The sequence below is a fragment of the Limanda limanda genome, chromosome 14, assembly GCF_963576545.1.
Source record: "Limanda limanda chromosome 14, fLimLim1.1, whole genome shotgun sequence".
Lineage (NCBI taxonomy): Eukaryota > Metazoa > Chordata > Actinopteri > Pleuronectiformes > Pleuronectidae > Limanda > Limanda limanda.
The window spans coordinates 15,332,532-15,352,007 of NC_083649.1; the positions used below are offsets into that span (position 1 = coordinate 15,332,532).

Below are 19,476 nucleotides of genomic sequence, written 5' to 3' on the forward strand. Positions count from 1 at the left end.
GTGTGTGTGTGTGTGTGTGTGTGTGTGTGTGTGTGTGTGTGTGTGTGTGTAACGTCTCTGACTGTGAGGGGTTTGTTACTCTTCACAGTTTAGAGGGGGAGTGAGGTTGGATCGGTTTCAAACACAGGGATGGATGGGGCCTCCTCCCGCCTCCACATACGGCTAAAACAACAATCTAAGAGTCAACATTTTTACAACCAGGGCCTACTCCAGCCTTTCCTTTGTTTTAGTTTTGGTTTTTGTGAACACATTCATAGGACAGGAAGTTGTCGGCGTGGAGAAAGTAGATCTGGTTTAATGAGTTGAAAGTAAAGACTAGACACTAGTCACATGTTGAGCACAGATTTGCAGTATGTTGCTGGAATATGATCTAATGCTGACATGATTCTCTATTGATCACTGTGAGGTCAGAGGTCGGAATCAACCGCAGAGGGAAAACAGATCTTTGGAGCTAGCATTGATTACACAAACACAAACACACACACGCACAGGATCACAAACCTTCTAGTTATATCTTAGCATGGACTCTCTCAAACAGCTTTTTGAAAGTGGGTCGGAAAGTGAAAATCGTGTCCTCCCTTCTTAAGTTCTAGGCCCAATGTTGTCCTCACAAAGAGGAGATATGAAGAAAACACACACGCACACACAAGCTGATAATGCTTCTCCTTCATCTCTACCTTCTTGATTTCTTTGCTCTTTTTGCTCCATTACATAACAGCAGTTGTCTACTCGACCAGAGAGGGTCTGCTCTCTCTCTCTCTCTCTCTCTGCCTCTCTCTCTCTCCCTCTCTCTCTCCCTCTCCCTCTCCCTCTCCCTCTCCCTCTCCCTCTCCCTCTCCCTCTCCCTCTCCCTCTCCCTCTCCCTCTCCCTCTCCCTCTCCCTCTATTAGGGAGGAGGAGGACAGTCTGAGGAGCAGGGGGGCGGGGTGAGGGTCTCCTGCTGCCTGAGCCTTTGTCATGGGAAGACTTTCCTCTGCAGTCAGTTTCTTCATAGAGGAGGAGCGGACTTCAGCCTCAGCAACACACAGATGCCACAAACCTCTGGAACAACTATGGGACCGAGACACTAAATCAAAGGTGAGTCGCTTTTATCTTAACACTGTAGTTGATTTCATTCCGTTCCTGAATTTCCTTGGATCCAGACAGTGATGCTCTGGGGTAACGCACATGTCTACAGTTCTTTTGACTTCCACCACTCTGTCAGTCTTAACCGCAGCAGGGAAGTGTAGGCGAAGAACATTGTTAGTCGCATTCTCAGGCGATTTTGTAAATGTGTCAACTTGTTGCACAAGAGAGTGATTTATTTATCTGTCATTGTGGCTTTTCTCAGAAACTAGAGTGTGCTGATGTTTCCCACATGGTGTTTATTTGCACTGACTTAACATTTCTGGAATCCCCAGCCACTAAAGTAAGTGGATGACAGCCAACAGTGGTCATCAGCAAGTCTCCCAAACTGCCGATTACAGCCCTGTGTGCTTGTTGGTGTGTTGAGAATGTGTATGAGTTGTTGAATCGTGTAGAAGTTGTACGAGGATTATAGTAATTTCAATAAGTGAAATAAGCGCATATGCTGCATTTCTTTGTTTTGATGTATTTTTGTGTATTGTGACCTCACCTGCCGCTGTGGCTCAGGAGGAAGTGTGCATCGTCCACTAACCAGGTGGTTCGATCCTGGTCTGCCTCATCCCACATCCCCAAGTGTCCTTTGGCAAGATACTGAGCCCCAAATTTCCCCCGACGGCTGTGCCAACGGAGTGTCTGCACACATCGATGCCCTGTATGAATGTGTAAAAGGGTGAATGGCAAAGCTGCGCTGTGAAGCCCTTTGAGTGGTCTCCAAAACTAGAAAAGCACCATTTAAAAACAGACCATTAACTATTAACCTTGGGGTCTTTACTTGGGACGGGACTTTTTCCCCATGTGCTGGGATTTTGTAGAACCAAATGATTCATGGAGTAAGTACATCTGTGATTCAGATTTGTTTCTTTTCGCGGAAACACACTTACGCCTTATGCAATGTTCAAAATATTTATCCGCACAGCCTTACCACACATTAGATGAAAGCCCAATCATCAGCGGCCGTTCCTCAAACAGTTTACATCTCCCTGTGTGTTTATAATCCACACGACCCTGCTGCTCTGTAGTCTGGGTGATGCAGTAAAAACTCTGTACTCCTGACATGAGCCGGGGGTTTCTTCCCCCCCCCCGCCCCTTTTTTTTCAGCAGGTCTGGAGAATGAACTCATGCTGATTGATTGTGTGACTGTGTAAAAGGATACCCTACTTCCTGTAGGCCCTCTCTATCTCCAGACAGCAGCAGCAGAAAATCGTGGATCAGCCGTCTCTCTCTCTGTCTCTCTGTGGTGCATGTGTGTGTGTGTGTGTGTGTGTGTGTGTGTGAGGGGGATGCTCTCTGTGGATTCAGTAAACTGTAACATCTGACTTTTAAAATCCATCTATTGTATCACTGGAACTAATCCCACCATCACTCTGTGCGTTTTTTCTGTTATATCCTCAGGTGTGGTGACCCGAAGATGTTATTCTTTGTTTTATTTGAGGTATTTAGTCTTTTTAGACTTCCTCTCTTTTCCTAGAGGAGAGACCATATATTTTTTTCTTATGCTCGCTGCTCAACATCATCATCACCTGGAAAAGGGCTATTTAGTTCATCTGGTATACAATAAGTAATTTAATGTATTATCTTTCCGAAATCCAAAATTATGTATTGCTTCCTTTGTCGTTAAACAGCCCAAAAGTCCTATTTAATATAAAATGACTTAAACTGCAGAAACTGTAACCTGCTAAAATAATTTGGTATAATACTGTTCACTTATGATCATAAAAGCATATTTCTTACGTGAGGTGCACGACATCTCAGGTCCTCCGCCTCTAACTGTAGCTGCTGCCTCTGTGAGTCTGGGTCTCTGAGGGATTCTTTAGAGGACTGGTCAGGATTTCACGACTAAAAGCTTGACTCTGCTTTACAGACTCCGTTTTTATTGGTAACACTGAGCCAGACTTTAAAGACCTTCCTCTGGATCTGTTTTCCTACTCAGTCTTTTGGAAAGTTTTTTTTTTTTTTCATTTGCACTTAAATATGCACATCTGAAATATCTGCTTGAATTGAGGCATTGTTGTGCAGAGAGTTGGAAGGATAAGTCGAGGGACCACAAGGCATGGATTCAACTTCCTGTGCTGTCCTCGTCACAGCTTTTATTCCTAGATTGGAATGAAAAATTTACAGGAATACTTGTGCACGGTAATGAGGAGTCAAACTCATTATTACAAACAGTATTTAAACAGATTCTCTCCCCTTTCTCTTTCTCAGAGAACAAAGCTCACAGGTCCCAGCTGAATCCTGCTTCTTCAGAGTGAATCAGAGGAGGTCAGTGGGATGAACAGCATGCTCCCTCAGAGGAGCGCAGTCGCCACGCTGGGCTATGGCTCGGGTAAGAAAGGTTTTTGTTGATGTTGTTACATCTGTCAAAAAGGTTATGTTTTCAACCCTGACCGGTTGTTTGTTTGCATGTTTGTAAGCAAGATTACACAAAAACAACTGGTCCGATTTTCACAAAACGATCTGGAAAGATGTAATATGAGTCAGAGAAGAACCCATTCAACTTCTGTGTTTTTTACTGTCTTAAACATGGTGAGACTGTGCGTTTTTCAATATTTGAACTGAATTCCCAGGATAACTTTAATTGTGAATAACACAATAAAATCTGCAACTAGCCGGGATTAGTTCGGTGCTCTATGAAGCAGGTTCATCTGGATAACAGCTCTTTCTTCAGCTGTCCTTCTTTCAAGACTTGTAAGTCTGCAAATTTGCCTCTTGGAACAAGTTTCTGTTCTGTATCTCCGGATGCTGAGAAGTTTAGCTTTAACCGTAGAGCAGTCACACTAGAGTTATTTGTGTCTAGACAGTTTTCATTAGAAGAAATGTCATTCGAGATCTGAGGTTTATAATCTAATATTTACATTCAAACATTTAGCTCTGGCCCAGAATAAATTCATAAAAGGTTTATATGACAAAGGAGGTCACATTCTGTATTATCCCATGACCTCTGTATTTACATTTGTTCAGGTGTTCAGCCACCCATGACTCAGGGCAAGAAATATGGATGTCCTCTGGCTTTCTCTCACAGTCGAGCCTATGATGCTTTCTGGGCTGTCTAGGTCGACGAGCATTCTTCCATTTTTAGAAGAAGCTTAACCACTGATTGAGCCTGTGTTTGTATTGGGCTCAGAACTGTACGAGTGTGCATTCTTCTCTGGTTTCCCCCCCCCTTACTCAGCACAAGTGTGTTAGCACTTCTCCTGGCTGAGCTGCTGCTTATTAGAGAAGTGACATTAAATCTGGGTGTATTATATAGTCCTAGAACAGACTTCGATGTCATGCTGTGTCGAACTCTCTCATGTCTACAGACTGTGTGAAGATGGAGCACAACAGTAACGGCTCTGTGGGAGGTACGCTGCTCAGGGGCTCTCGTTCTAAGGCCGAGCTACAGGAACTGATGGAGACGCTGCAGCGCAGGAAAAGTTCTCTGGAGGCCAGTCTGAGAGCAGCCGAGTGCAGCCGCAAGTACCTCAGCGTGCCCTCACCTGATGGACCCCAATCCACAAGGACCCTTTCCATCCTCAGTAATGCCGAACGCCCTCCGTCTGCCTCTAGAAACTTCTCCTACATGAGCAGCAGCAGTGTGCCTCCATCACCTCGTCAGGGCGATCGCCAGCTGAGCTCTAACGGCTTCGTCCGTCATTCCCACCCTCGCCACCAGTCACAAGACAGCCTGCTCCTCTCCAATGCAGCAGAAGGAAGCTCTCTTCACTCCTCTTATGGGGACACCCTGCTTCGTTCTCCCAGGGTCAAAAGTGGAGCAGCCAGTATGCCGTCTAGCCCTCGCATGGGCCGCAGGCCCTATTCTCAGGGCAAGGCTGGAGGAGAATCCCGGCAGAGGAAATACTCCACCGGCTCCCTCAACAGCCTTGGGTTGCACAGTCGCTCTCTGCCACGCCTTCACAGTGCAGATCCCCCAGCTCTGTCACTTCCATTACGCCACTCAGTGGGTTCCCACAGAGGAGTGGGCTCAGCAGGGGCTCGACGCAGTCTCTCCTCCCTGGAGCAGCCGCCGGATGTGACTGTCCCAGCCAGCATGCCCAGCACTCCCAGGAGGGCCAGTCTGGCTTCTCTGAGCTCTCTGGGTGTAGAGATCGATGGCACTGGTTTAGATCTGAGCTTTGGAGAGAGGAGGTTGTCCTTTGGGAAGGGCGGGCTGAGTCCAGGACAGAGGGTGGGCAGCATCAGCTCTTTGAACGGCAAAGAGGAGCTGAGAGATTACCACCAGCACCAGAGAGATGAGCGCCTCAGGGAGCAGAAAGTGCAGAGATTGGTGAGTTTCTTTTTGACCGCGGTCTGTTCACCTTTTTTCCTACTTTAACACCTTGTTTGAAAGTAAAATAGGTAAAATATCTAATTATTAATCTCTTCTCTGCAGGAATGCCAGCGTCTAGAGACCATTTTTAACCTGTGCACTGATATGGGTCATGTGGAGAGAGAGCCGGCAGGTTCGTCCGTGTCTGACCTGCAGAAGATCAACAAGGAGTTGGAGAAGCTGCAGGTGTCGGATGATGAGTCGGTTTTCACGGACTCTCCCGGCAGCACGGCTCCCGACGGCTGCTTTGGGTCCAAAACCAGAGATTTCCAGTTCTCTGATGAGCAGCAGGTTACCCAGCGTCAGCAGAGCGTCTACAGAGACGCCAGATCCCACTCACCGGCCGTCAGTGTGAACAGCAGTGCCCCTTCACCCTCCACCAACCATAGAGTCAAAGTAAGTCCTCATCATTGACTGTATAGAAAGATGGCCAACGTGTTTCCCACTTCAGAAAAACCACATTGTTTTTACAAAAGTTCAAAACAGGACCTAATCCTGTGGTGAAATATAAAGGAGATCTGTGGAAACAGGCCTATTGACGGTGGTTTTGTCATTGTCAGCCGTTTCTTTTTAACATTTAAGTTTTGCAAAGTGATCAGGTCGCATCACCGGGCCTGAGCTGTTTACAGATCTGCTCTCTGTCCACGTCGTGCTCTTCTCTTCCCTGACTTCCTTTCCTTGATTCCTCTCAGTCAGTGTCACATTGAATGAAGAGAGGACCCGGCTGTGTTGAACTCTAAGGGGTCACACCCCTGCTCTGGTATGCAGTTTATCAGACTGCTGATTGCTTGTTTATCTTTGTTTGTTTACCTATAAACCAGGGTAAATTCTTTCCATTTGCATCTTCCTCTCCACTGACCTCGATTTTACATTCTAGCAGAATTTTTTTAGGACGACATAATGTGCAACTTTCAAAAGATCAAATTGAGAAATAACCCTCCCTCGCCCAATGACGAATTCTGTCTTTTAAACTGGTTTTGTTGTGATGTAGTGGAAACATGTGTTGCATGTAGCTCTTCTGCAGTTCTGAGTCATAATGACTGCACGTCCATGGCATGAGGTTTGCCTTCCTCTGTATTTTTCATCACGCGAACACACAAATGTGGTAGATTATTCTCAATCACAGTTTTTTTTATTTTTATGCTCTGTCAAGCGTGTGATGTTTGCAATTAGTATATTTCCTGTTTATGTGGATTGTTCAGACACACAAACGGGGAAAATCAGTTTCACAAGACCTCCTAACTGCTTTGACGTTAGAAGGATTTGCCCTCAGCTCTTCATCCCCAGAGAAATGAATGAACATGTTTCGTTTACAAACATAAATATACCAAAACTGTATTGAATACTGTGACTCCAGCTTCCAACCAGGCCGCCTCCTCAGCTGTCTGAGTCCTAGTGCCGTTATCTTCTTTCCCTTCTCTAGGGCAGTAACAACCTAATGGTGTGTCTGGTTTTAATGGAGAAGTCTTCGTTTTGTTTCAGCACTCAACCATCCAGACTCTTTTAGGAGGGGGGGGGGGGGGGGGGGGGGGGCAGGAAATGACTTTATCCCACGGAGAATTAGTGTGCGCATGTGTGTGTGCACATGCGCGTCTGTGTGCGGGAGTGTGTCCGTGTCTGTGTGGGTAAAAGTGTATATGCAGGGCAAAGATGTGTTTTTCCAGATGTGTAGAACTCTAGTCTGAGGGAAATGGATGCAAGACCTTGTGGAAATGAAATTGTAGTTATGTTTCGACCGTTTCGACACAGTATTCCAACCAGTCTTTATGCGAAAGAAAGAATTGTCAAACACTCTTGGAGTTTAAGAAAATTCGATCCTTGTTGAGACCCTCCTTTCTGCAATGTGGCAGTTGTGAAAGAGCTTTACAGGCTCCCAACACGCTCCATGCATCTCTTGCATTCCTCGGAGTCGTGTGCACAGGAAGAAAGAGAGTTCAGAGCCCGTCTGGGAAACTATAAATCCTCGACCTGCCGACCACATGAGCCTAAGGAAAATCCTCTTGGCTTTTTTAGGGACCATGACCTGATACACAGGCTCTATTAGGTATACATATGGATGAGTATGAATGAATGAGGGACGCTGGAAGATGCTGCAAAACGTGGGAGCGCTATGGCATGACCTCGGCAGTGATAGAGATTTCCATTACAGCCAGTAGAAAGGAATCCTGTTGTCAGGGATCCAGCTCCTGATGAGACGGAACAGCAGCAGCTGTCGTCTGATTCAAGAAAAACTGATCCTACTGGCTGGCAAATTATTTGAGCAACATACAGTATTTTAGAGAAGGTAAAGAAGTGGATTTTCATGCGATATTAACTTTAAATTTTGCATTCCTGATGTGGCTGCAGGCCTTGGAGAGTGTGCAGCTGAAACAGGAAGTGACCCAAATAGAGGAGGAGAGGATTCAGGTTCTGAACAACATAGAGGAGCTGGAGCAGAAGATCAAGGACCTGGACAACCAGATGGAGGAGTCTGTCCGAGAGGTAAACATCCCCCAACAGTCGTAAACCCACCTAACATCTGAACAGCCCAAACAGAGTGTTTGTTCAAATCTATGGTGAGATGAACTGATAATGTGTATTGATAGTTACGAACTGAAGTTAATGAAAGTAAAAGCAGCTTATATTCACTGTGGGGTTACTGATGGAGGCAGCCACCAAGAAATGCACTATATGCTCAGAATGAAATGAATCCAGATGCAGGTTTTCTCATCTGCGCTGATGTTTCCTGCAGATGGAGGTGGAGTGTGCTCTGCTGGAAGGGGAACAGGGGTCGGAGATGTGTCAGCTTCAGAGGGAAAAAGAGCGACTGGACCAGCTGAAGGAAAAGCTCCATAGTGTTGAGAAGACAAACCTCATAGAGAAGTCAAAGGTAAGAATTTGTGAAATGGTCAAAAAGTACAAGCCACGGATAAGAGGTTTAACTCTGAGAGGTCCTCACCCCTTCACTAGTTTCTGCTTCATTAGGAATTCAGCTGGGGGGAGTAAGGAGAAAACGTGAACACGACGAAAGTGTAGGGTTTCTAGCTGTGGGACAGGCACCCCCCCCCCCCCCAGCCTTGGGCCCCCATTCCAGTCCCCACAACATGCCAAATTAAAATGAATACCATGCATTTTTAGTTTCACACCATGACCTTCACTCCAAGATAATATATTCACCAGCATTCACATACCATAATATTAAGCAATCACTTTGCTTTTTAGTTTTTGTTAAAAAAACATGCTTTTCCATATACAATGTTGTTGTATTATGTATTAAAAATATTTAAGTTCAATAGTTATGTGAATGAATACCGGCATGGTTCGTGTTGTGGAATAGCCATTGAACTTTAAATGAAACTGGCTTTCAACTACAGAGACAAAATATATATATATATATAAATATATCAAGCCTTACAGAAACAGCTCAGTTCTGTTTTTCTCACCTGCATGTTTGTTCCACTTCTTTCTAATGTGTTTCTTTTTACACCTCTATCATCCTCCCTGATCTTGTTGTAATCCTGGATCCTGTTACTCCTCGTCTCACGTGTCATTCTTCTCGCTAACAGCTTCTGGTTCGGCCCTCATGTCTCTCAGAGCCACATTTTGGAAGGGGCCCAAATAATTACAGTGTGCAAAAATATATATATATATATATATCAGCACATCTGACTCCAATTTGGAAAACCTGAAATCCCCTGACACCTCACATAACTCTCATTTCAAAAAGTGTAACAAGTTTAACACTTGTCCATAATAAATAATCTAGTTTACATCACTATTTAAGCAGATTATCAAATGTTTAAATCCTGCATGTATCAGCATTAAATCATAAAAACACTATTTTACATTAATCGATCGCTGTATTTAAAGTAGGTTAATTCCACATTTACATTTTAAACAAAATATGATCATCTTATTATGTCCTTTTTCTATGTAATTGATGTATTATGTTTCTGTGTCTGTGGCAATTCTCAGGACGCTAAGGAGCAGACAAAAAGTTTTGAGGATCTGGAGTTTCAGAAGCTGGAGAGTGAAATCAATCAAGGCGAGGAAAAAGAGAATCGTAGCCAAGAGCTGCTGCGAGAGATCGCCGAGTGTCAGCGTCTTACTTTCACACGCAAGGTACATGGAGTGAGCTTTAGTGTTTGTAGGATGTTGCACGTTGTTCATGCAAGTGCAGTTAATGCTGACGCTGCATCATTCTAAAACGTCCACTTATCAGCCACAAGTGCAACTTTGAATGTTTGAAGTCTCCAAACCCAAGTTGGAAAAAGTAGATACTTTGCAGTTTGACTGTAGATCTTTAATCTAATTATTGACTCTTCGGTACATGTTGAGTGACACCCGGCTAAGAAAACAGAATTTTTTCGGTTTTTGCTGCAGCACAAGTCGGAAGGGAAAGTGAGGATCGTGCAGGCTAACTAAAGTGAAGCACAAACCCACTATAAAGCCTTTAAAAAATTGATAATCAAGACTTTTTTTCAATTATTATATTGTGTTTGTTGTTAAGCTACAAATTTGTGAGATTTACAGCACAAAGCTTGAAATAGTTATCAGAAACCAAGAAACAGCAATGATGAGGATGCAATACCAAATAGCAAAAGCCTAAAGAGTTCGTTGACCTCTCGATGGAGGATAATACCACAGGGCAGAGAGAGAGCAGAAATGGTGAAGACTTTATGGTTCTGTGTAAAGACGATGTAGTTTTTGGAAAAGAAAAAATCTCATCAGAGCTGAATTTTCAGGTCACAATATGATAATTTACTGAGTCATGCTGCTGGTGACTCAAAATAAAACCCCTCTGCATAACATACTGTACTTTGTGAGGGTAGCTTGATTGTTTTACCGTGTTTTCTTTTTCAAAGGAGCGGCTCATGACCCTGAAGAAGCAGTCGTCACAGATCACCTTACAGGCTCAGCAAGAGAGAGAGAACTTCCAGAGAGAGAAAAACACTTTGCTCGTCATGCTGCAGAAGGTAAGAAGAGTCTTTGCCTGCTGAAACGATCAATGTAAACTAACAATCATCTGAAGACCATATCCTTGACGTCTGCAGGAGAGAGACAAACTGGTTTCATTGGAAGGAAAATATGCAGAGTTGTCTGAGGGGCAGAGCTTCATGAACGTCCCAGTGGCCATCAGAGAGGTAGGAGTCAGTTACAGTTACAATAACACTTCATATATCCACCAGCAGGGAGCTCCTCTCCTCTTTCTCTGTAAATGAAGTTCCTCACAGAGGGGATTATCAAAGTGTGAATGTCTCTGAGGAGAAATCCTGTTGCTTTTACTTTGTGATCGCTGCAGCACTTGCAGTCTCTGAAGGAAAGGAGGAGAAGCAGCAATGGAAACTCTTCCCACCCGAGTGACAGCCTCACTCACAAGAGGAGCCAGCAGCTCCCCACGCCTTACGGCCGATCCCTGGGACGCACACTTCCTCCCAAGGTTATTGCTTTTTTCTTTTCTTTTTTTTCAAAAGCTATGTGAGCAGAAGTTAAACATTAAATTCTGTAGTTTTTCAAATGTGATTCATCTTTTAACAATTTGAAAATCAACACGTATTTTTGTCTTACTTCAAGCCTTCACTGTATGTCAGAGGCCTTACACTAAGAATGACACATTCTTTGACACATGGATCTTTGGATATTTTAATAAAACCTTTTTTTTTTTATTTATAAAGATTAAAAAACTTTTTAAAATAACAGCGCTCATTGCGATCCTGGACATGAGAAGAGGGGATTTCAAGGTCCTCGTTATTTGCATCCAGAAACATTTGAAGTTTGTGTCCCCAGAGGATGATCCACCCAAACTCTCTCTTGTAAACACCCATCCAGCTCATGACATGATTAGCTTTGAGAGCAGTTTTCAGTTGTGTGATTGTTGCAGAGCCTGCTCCTGACCGGCATGTGTTCCTCCTCCAGGTTCACCTGCCTCTGGCCCAGAGCTCCAGCTGCAGCAGCGTGATCTCTCCAGGCTTCACCTTCTCCACCCGGGACATGATCACTCGTCGCCCGCCCAAGAGTGAGTCAGAGCACCAGACTGTCGAATCTCATCTGTATCAAATCTTTACAGCGTGATCTGCTTCAAGCCTCAGGCTAAATGCATGTATCACAAGAAATACTGTGGTGATGCATTAGTCTGGAGCACAGCACGAAGTAAGATGTGTTTAGTCTGAATCTAATACAGAGTCATGGACTCTTTAACAGAAGTTCTGCAATTTAAACTTTTGATTTTGAGGCAAATTACTTGTTTGCGCAGCATGCTCCAAAAAGGTAACTTGTGCAAAACATCTTTCTTGGAAATAATAAATAATGTTAAAATAATTGTTTTTTTCTTTTAAAAGGTTTTATATCTTTTTAGTCTTCAAAAAATAATCGGATCAGAAGTGACCACCCAAGAAAAGCATTTTGATAAATACTGTGATTGAGAAAAACATGTGTAGAACATCCCACAGGGTGCTCTCTGGTGCAGGGTGATACGTCTGATGCAAAATATAATTAAACCCAGGCACGTGATGTGGAAAAGTTAAATAGCCTATTAGGGTGGCTAATACATGGCAAAGAACAGAATGTCTCTGGGAACAGTTAATACCTCCGCGAAGGCCTCTTAAATTCAATCAAGCTGCCCCAAGTTTCAAACACTCATAGATATCAATTACCTAAATATGCCTTTTTTCTTCTTTTTTTATCAAGATCCATGAATTATGGGAAATCGATGAAATTGTAGAAAAAAGCCCTATCTCACTATGTTAAAGAAAGTTTTAAAAAAAGTTCTCAATCTGCCCCGTGATCCGGATCCGCCCCCAATATTTTATGGGTTCTTATCTTACCCATACTTACCCATACTTAAATTTTCAGTTTGTTCAATTGTTTTTGTGTAATCTTCCTTATGGACAAACCAACTGACATGAAAACCAACCTTCTTGCACCTTTATGTTGCGGCACACTGGTCTTCATCGGGGTGAAGAAAAGTTTTTTTAGTCTTACAAATTAAGGCCTATTTTTTAGTCTTCCACATCAAGGGTGCCTCGGTTTATTTATCTTTTATATCGCTTTTTTAATTTGAATGGAACAGTTTCAATAACACAGTTAAAATTGAGAAACTACTTAAATTCTGTCTTTCTTTAACGTGCTCTGTTTACATCATGTTGATTCAAATAAAATAAAAAAAATTAAAACTTTACTTGCCCTAGTTCCTGCAGACTGATCATAATAATGAAATTCTAGTGAAAGACGTCATCTCGCTTGGCCAGCTAGTTAATGAACCGCAGCTCTGTTGCTGTGACTTAATACATAGGTCGTGCACGCTGAGGGTATTTCCACTTTGTGGCATTGATATTTTTATTCTGTCAGCAGGCAACAGCCATGCACACATGAATGAGGACAGACAGAAGAGAAGTGATTTTTGCAGCAGGATGATGTGTGAGCCCAGCGTGTTCCTGGACTCCTTCTCTTACCCCGACCACAGCCAGGCCTCGGATACGGTGAGCGTGGACAGCTCCGACAGCATGGAGACCAGCTTCTCTGCCTGCTCCCCGGACAACATCTCCAGGTTAGAGGCGACGAGCCACAGTGAGGCACAGAGGACAATTTAGGTTGACGAAGCAAAATTGTGCGAATCAGATGAAGAGGAGTTGAACTTTCACAAAAGAAGTCAGACTAAAGGAGCAAGAGACGTTTAGTTAGCATGATTATAAGAAACTTAATTGGTGGATTAGCAGGAAACTTGGTTGAAGGGATAGGGGAAACCCAGATTGGTGCAATTTAGTGCATATTGATTGAATTAAAGGGAACTGTTGGGCCTCGGTGGTTGCGCTCCCCCTAGTGCCACATTCTGGTATCAATTTAGTTTATTTGCATGGTCTCATTTTTATTTTTACAATGATTTTTGACACCCACTCTACGTTTGTTTTTCTTATGATATACTGTATGTTTCAGAAATCTTCTTTGTGTTTTACAATTCGTATTTCCCATTTCCTGTCAGTGCGAGCACCAACAACATGGCCAAGATTGAGGAGATGGAGCGTTTGCTGCGAGAGGCCCAGTCTGAGAAGCTGAGACTCCTCGAGCATCGGGTAATCTGTCAAAACAACCCAAACTTCCTGTATATAGATATATTTATATGTGTAGATGTGTGAGTTTGTTTAAATATGGATGTAATGAACCGTTATGTGGCTTGTGCAGGAGCGAGAGATGGAGATGCGCCGACAGGCTCTGGACGAGGAGCGACGAAGGAGGGAGGACCTGGAGAAGCGACTGCAGGAGGAGACCAACAGGAGACAGAAACTTGTGGAGAGAGAAGTGAAGTACAGAGAGAAACAAAGATCACAGGTATTCAGAAGACATTCAGATCTTGATCGTTTTCAAAAGTGCACAATGTTTACATGTGTGATCTGATTTCACTGCTTGTTCCCTCAGTCCCGGCAGTTGACGCGCTACCTCCCTGTGCGGAAAGATGACTTTGATCTTCACGGCCACATCGAGGCAGCGGGACACAACCCGGACGCCTGCTTCCATCTGGCCATCACTGATAAAACCTGTCGAGGCTTCCTGGTCAAAATGGGCGGCAAGATAAAGACCTGGAAGAAACGTTGGTTTGTCTTCGACCAGAATCGCAGGACACTCACCTACTATGCAGGTGAGCATCTCCTCCTTTCAACCACGTACTTAAGCCTGGATTCTTTGATCCCATATAAACTGTGTCTATATTCTCCGCTGCAGACAAACATGAGACCAAGATGAAAGGTGTCATTTACTTCCAAGCCATAGAAGAGGTGTACTACGACCATTTAAAGAATGCACACAAGGTAAGTCAGTTTATGTGTGTGTGTGTGTGTGCATGTCAGATTTTTTTAACAGGTAGCATTGTCCACACATGCACCATTTTCCTTGAAAACCATTGACGTCTGCGTGTCTTCTGCTTTTCTCTCACCCCCACATATGTCACCTCGTCCCTCTCCATCATTTCCCTTATTCTGTTCCTCAAAATGACATTCACACCCACATCCAAGAGCCCCAACCCCTCGCTGACGTTCAGTGTGAAGACCCACGACCGGGTGTACTACATGGTGGCTCCGTCCCCCGAGGCCATGCGTATCTGGATGGATGTTATTGTCACAGGTGCTGAAGGACACATGCATTTCATGGTGTAACCGATACCAAACAGATCAGGGTCTACGCCGCTTAATTTCTTCGGTAAACGTTGTGTCACACGAGAAGAGACTCGGGTCTCTGCTCACGTCAACATCACAGGAAACACGGACCAAAGAGAAACCTCTGTTTACGACTCATGCTCAGATGCACACTTTATAATGTAATCATATGTAACAAATGAAAAAAGGTTGTTATACAGGTTTCATAATTAAGCTACGTATTATTTTTGTATTTCTTCATGTACCGTGAGTGGCTGAGGCAGCACTTAATCTTTTTCTATCTTTCTCCGTCCTAACACAACGTCTCTGCACGTCTCTTTAGCTTATTTTCGAATCAAATCTTTATCAGGGAAACTTTTAAAAGGTTGTTAACTCAACATCTGCTTCTTCTCAGTAACAGATGCATGTCTTTAAAACAGCTTTCGAGAAACTGTAGCCTTCTCCGATTTTGCTTATTCCATAATTTTTCAAACCAAAGTTCATATCGCAGGTCCAACTCTGTTTCTTCAACTTCCTTTTTTTTTCTTTCTATTCCCTGTTGGACTTCACCTTGTCAGTATTTCTATATCTTAATCAGACTCAAATTAATTTCTTTGAGAATCGGTGTTAACATCATACGACGGAGTATTAGGGCCACTTCAAGGGAAACAAATCTTGAGATTTCTAAAATAAAGTCATAATTTTAGGCTGCGTGTCACGTTAGAGCGGGAATATCAGAAGATCAGCCTGTCGCCTGTATTACCATGAGGAATGTGGAGCAGTTAAGTTGTGCATTTAATATCGAAATATAAAATCTTTTGGCTCCACATTAGCATAAGTATCAGGACTTATTCTGACCACACGAACCTGGAGGAAATTGCCTCTTTCTTCGAGGAGGAAATGTTTGGTGTTGGTTTACTCAAAGGTTATCGTTGGTTGCATCTGCAGGATACTCAGAGACATTTCTTAGTTTCTCAGGAAACAGTAAGATTGGTTATCAAAGATTGGCAGTGGGTCGTTTTTCTAACTATATAACCACTCTAATTCTACTTATATTACATATTCCTTCCTGTTATATTCAAATTTTGTTCTCGGAATTCTATTTCTTCAGTATGGTCCTAATACTCTGTTGTAACATCACATTTTCCTTCTCTCAGATGGGATATCACCTCCTCTGTGTTTGTGGCTGCAAGAATGCACATTTTCATATTAACTCAGATTTTGTATATGTCTATATTGTTACTAATATTCAAATGTAATTACCGAGGTTATTATTTCTTATTTTAAACTCAAGCATTTTGATTGCTGCTGCCGGACTGCAAACATAAGCTGGTATTGTCTGCCTCTTTAAAGCAGAGCTGAATGTTTGCCATTAGCGATACCTAAAGACTAGATAGATACACGTCTATGCATCACTTTGATTCCAGCGAGCTTTTGGGCACTTTTTTACATTTTATAATGATGCTTTATTATTAAATGGTGGCAAATGTTCTACTCATTGCAGTAGAGAGTTTTCCCACATGACAATGGTACTGTTTAATATTTAAAACCATGCAACTAGCTCCCTCTGTCTGCAGTGTAGCAGAATGGAAATAAAATGAGGCCATGTTGCGCAGCAGTGATGCTGAATGTACTGCATCACCAGCATGTGTTTTACATTTCATTCACCATGTTTTTTCACCAGCAGAGGTCCTCTGTGCAGAGTGGTTGCACCGGGATGACGTAATGCTCAGGCTGGTTGGTCCACACCTAAATAAATGAGCAGTTACTGAGAAAATAGAGCCTCAGTCATCCGTGTTTTCTAATGTTTATACATCAGATCTGTGCATTTATTAGCACATGTACATCAAATCAAGTGGGAGATTTGCTTTTTGAAAGCAAAACCTGGGTCAAATATGAAATTATATTTTCCAAATTTTTATATAGAATCCACACATTTGACCTGTATTTTTGTTGTGATTTGCAACAGTGTGACTGAATCCGAAACTGAGGGATCACCAGAGTGAGCAGCTTTTGGTTCACAGACGTCAGGGCTCGCTGCTCCTCTCGTGCAGCCTCAGTGTCGGTTCACTCCGTCCTGCAGAGTGCACGTCAGGCTGCTGAGCCCACTGTGTTGTAGATGAGTCGCTGCCTCTGCCAGAAGCGTCTCTGTGAACACGCGTGTCTCCCGGGTAAACATCGCACCCCCAAACGGTCAGCCACCGTATGACACACAAGCCTTAAAACCAATGACTCATGTTTAAATATTTTTTTTTAACATTTTATGTTTTATATTTTGTATATGAACATTTATGATTCTTGACACTGTGCTACTGGTTTTTATACTCGACCTGTGTCATGAATAAATCATTTGGATTATGAATTGTATCTCTGAGATGTCATGGTCACTTGTTTGGTATTTTGAATGTGAACATGTTTCACATGGCTGTAAGAACGTAAAGGGGTTAAACAGTGAGGGATGAGTGAGCTCAATTCTCACTGTAGCACAAAAAATGCCCTTTATAAATGTCAAAATATTAGAATAGTGTATAACAGTGATATTGGGAACCATTATCTGCACTGTTGTCACCACGGGGATCCATGGCCTTATTACAGTGGACGACACAGTGCCCCTGTCGTGCAGTATAATTGGACTATTTCATGAAACCTATTGATGTAGTTTGTAAGAGTCAATACCAGCATTACTGGGACCTGCTCTCAGAATATCTAAACACAATCTGCAACTCGCAGAAACGCTAAACAATATTCTCTCTGAATGTGATGCTATCGACTGTGGCTTAGGCCTAATTTAAAAATAATCACGAGGTGTAAATCTCCACATCAGCCATATTTTTAGAGCTCTTTGAGCATACTATCTCATTTTAGCCCTCATAACTCTCTGTGTCAGATGGATGTCTTCTGATAAAAAGATTGGATCAACAGTAATAATAATATTATTGCCACTGCAGAAATGATCAAACACAGTCCAGCACTGCATTTACATTTAAATGAGAAACATGTACTAAAATACTTTATCATGTAGAAAAAACATTTACAACCAGTAGAGCAAATACCTCCGTCGAGGCCTAAAAGTTCCTCTTACGAAACCACATTTAAATTCACTCGGTCTGGATTTCATTTGGATCTGCACAACGTTTCACACACTCATTAAAAGCAGGACCCCAAACATGCCTGTTTTTTTTCCCATCAATATCCGTGAATTATTCTCTGATCAATAAGTCACCTGTTCTATATAAAAATGTAGCCTGAGATAATTGCAGCAACAACAATTTGTCATATTGGAGAAGTTGAAATGTTTCCAAATGAAAAAGGACTTGGATCTGTTAAGGTATTAGGTCGGGTTGAGTTCAGGCGGCTGTGGCCCCCTAAGGATGGAGCGGGTCATCCTCTAACCAGGAGATAAGGCGGTTGGATCCCAGTCTTCCCCGTTCTGCCCTTCGGCAAGATACTGACCCCTTAATTGCCCCTGACAGCTGTGCCACTTTTATAAAGAAATTCATGCACATAGTACATGCACACTGTATAAATATGAATGTATGTATGAATGGGTGAATGGCAAAAACTACTGTAAAGCGCTTTGAGTGGTCATCAAGACAAAAAAACTATATATACATACAGACCATTTATCAGTTACTTTTCTGTCAAGCAACTCATAAAATATTTTTTTTCTGCTGCACTTGTACATTTATATTGTTCAGTAGTTAAAAGAACAATATTCACCATTTTAAATTTAGTATAAAGTAGATGAAAATGGAAAAAAAATTACAACTGCCTCAAAAACTTATTTTGTACAGAGTTGAAAACATTTGCTTCAATACAATTCTGGTCAATGCAAATACAAATATTTAAACACAATATAGTAAATATAAATAAAATAGCATGCTAAATATGCCTCAAAATTACAGTAAAGCATAATGAGGATGATACATGAAAATGTTGCAACTCAGTAATTCACTTTAAAACTGTGTGTGAACCAATGACTGGATGTCTTATTAGCATGTATATCGTGCTTGTGCTCATTAGTGCACTCATGCTCCTAAACTCCACCTCCACAAACTGGCAGCCTTCGATTGGTTGACCTAGTGGGGTTGGCATGGAAACACTAGAATGAAGCATGCTAAATTAGGTTCTAAAGAGGCACATCGTCTCTCCAGAGGCTGAAGCAGACATAAACACGTACAGATCACAGAAAACTGGGGTGGCCTCAGTGCATTATGGGTACTGTGAAACCCATAATGTGTAACTATGTTTAGGAGCAAGTGGCCTCTTCTTCAAGACAGAGCCACTGTGTTTGCAGGGAAACACACAAACAACCTCTAAACAGACTGAGACTGCTTATGCAATATAACTCTGAAGTTTAATCCCACATGTTCCCTGGTTAGACTTCACTTAAGGCTGTTGTCACTATCACTTACAAGCATGAAAGCCACATTGCTGGGAAAATCATGTGAATGTGAACGTAGACAAAAGGCAGCATTCACTGATTGTGCTCGTTTCATTTCCCTTTTTAAAACTACAGGAATCATTCGTAGCGATAGTTTCCTGTAACCACGGCATAATGTGATTTATCACACAACGCGAGGCCCCATAAGCAGCCTGATCTCTGCCCTAACAGGCGTGATTATAAATCTGCATGCTCTTTGGGCCACTTTTCACCCCGAATCACAGGTGTTAGCAAAAGGCAACCATGTGTTGCTGTTGTCGCAGCCTCAGGGTCAAACTGTTCTTTTCTAAGGGAGATGGTTTGGCCCTCTGTAGTCTTTATCAGCACCTGATGTGGTCAAATCCTCGTGTTTTTCTCTGGTTAATTATGGTCTTCTCTTCACAGCTCACAGCCTCTGGCTTCCTCAAGTATAGAGAGGTCTTTATGTGTCACCTCTGCAGTGATTTTTTTTTTTTTGTAAAGAGAATAAAAATCACCTTTTGTCCTTAACTTCTTCC

At 42.6% G+C, this 19,476-nt stretch overlaps 1 protein-coding gene across 1 annotated transcript; it reads left to right on the plus strand.

Moving 5' to 3' along the window:
• Positions 1 to 966: 966 nt before the first annotated feature.
• On the plus strand, positions 967 to 16,838 carry phldb2a (pleckstrin homology-like domain, family B, member 2a). Its single transcript, XM_061085854.1, has 17 exons — positions 967 to 1,077; positions 3,328 to 3,448; positions 4,425 to 5,389; positions 5,495 to 5,827; positions 7,778 to 7,912; positions 8,163 to 8,300; positions 9,386 to 9,532; positions 10,276 to 10,386; positions 10,465 to 10,554; positions 10,713 to 10,850; positions 11,327 to 11,426; positions 12,761 to 12,956; positions 13,389 to 13,479; positions 13,589 to 13,735; positions 13,823 to 14,042; positions 14,126 to 14,211; positions 14,416 to 16,838. The coding sequence occupies exons 2-17, from the start codon at positions 3,394 to 3,396 to the stop codon at positions 14,554 to 14,556; spliced, it is 3,093 nt and encodes a 1,030-aa protein (XP_060941837.1). The 5' UTR covers positions 967 to 1,077; positions 3,328 to 3,393; the 3' UTR covers positions 14,557 to 16,838.
• The last annotated feature ends 2,638 nt before the right edge of the window (positions 16,839 to 19,476 follow it).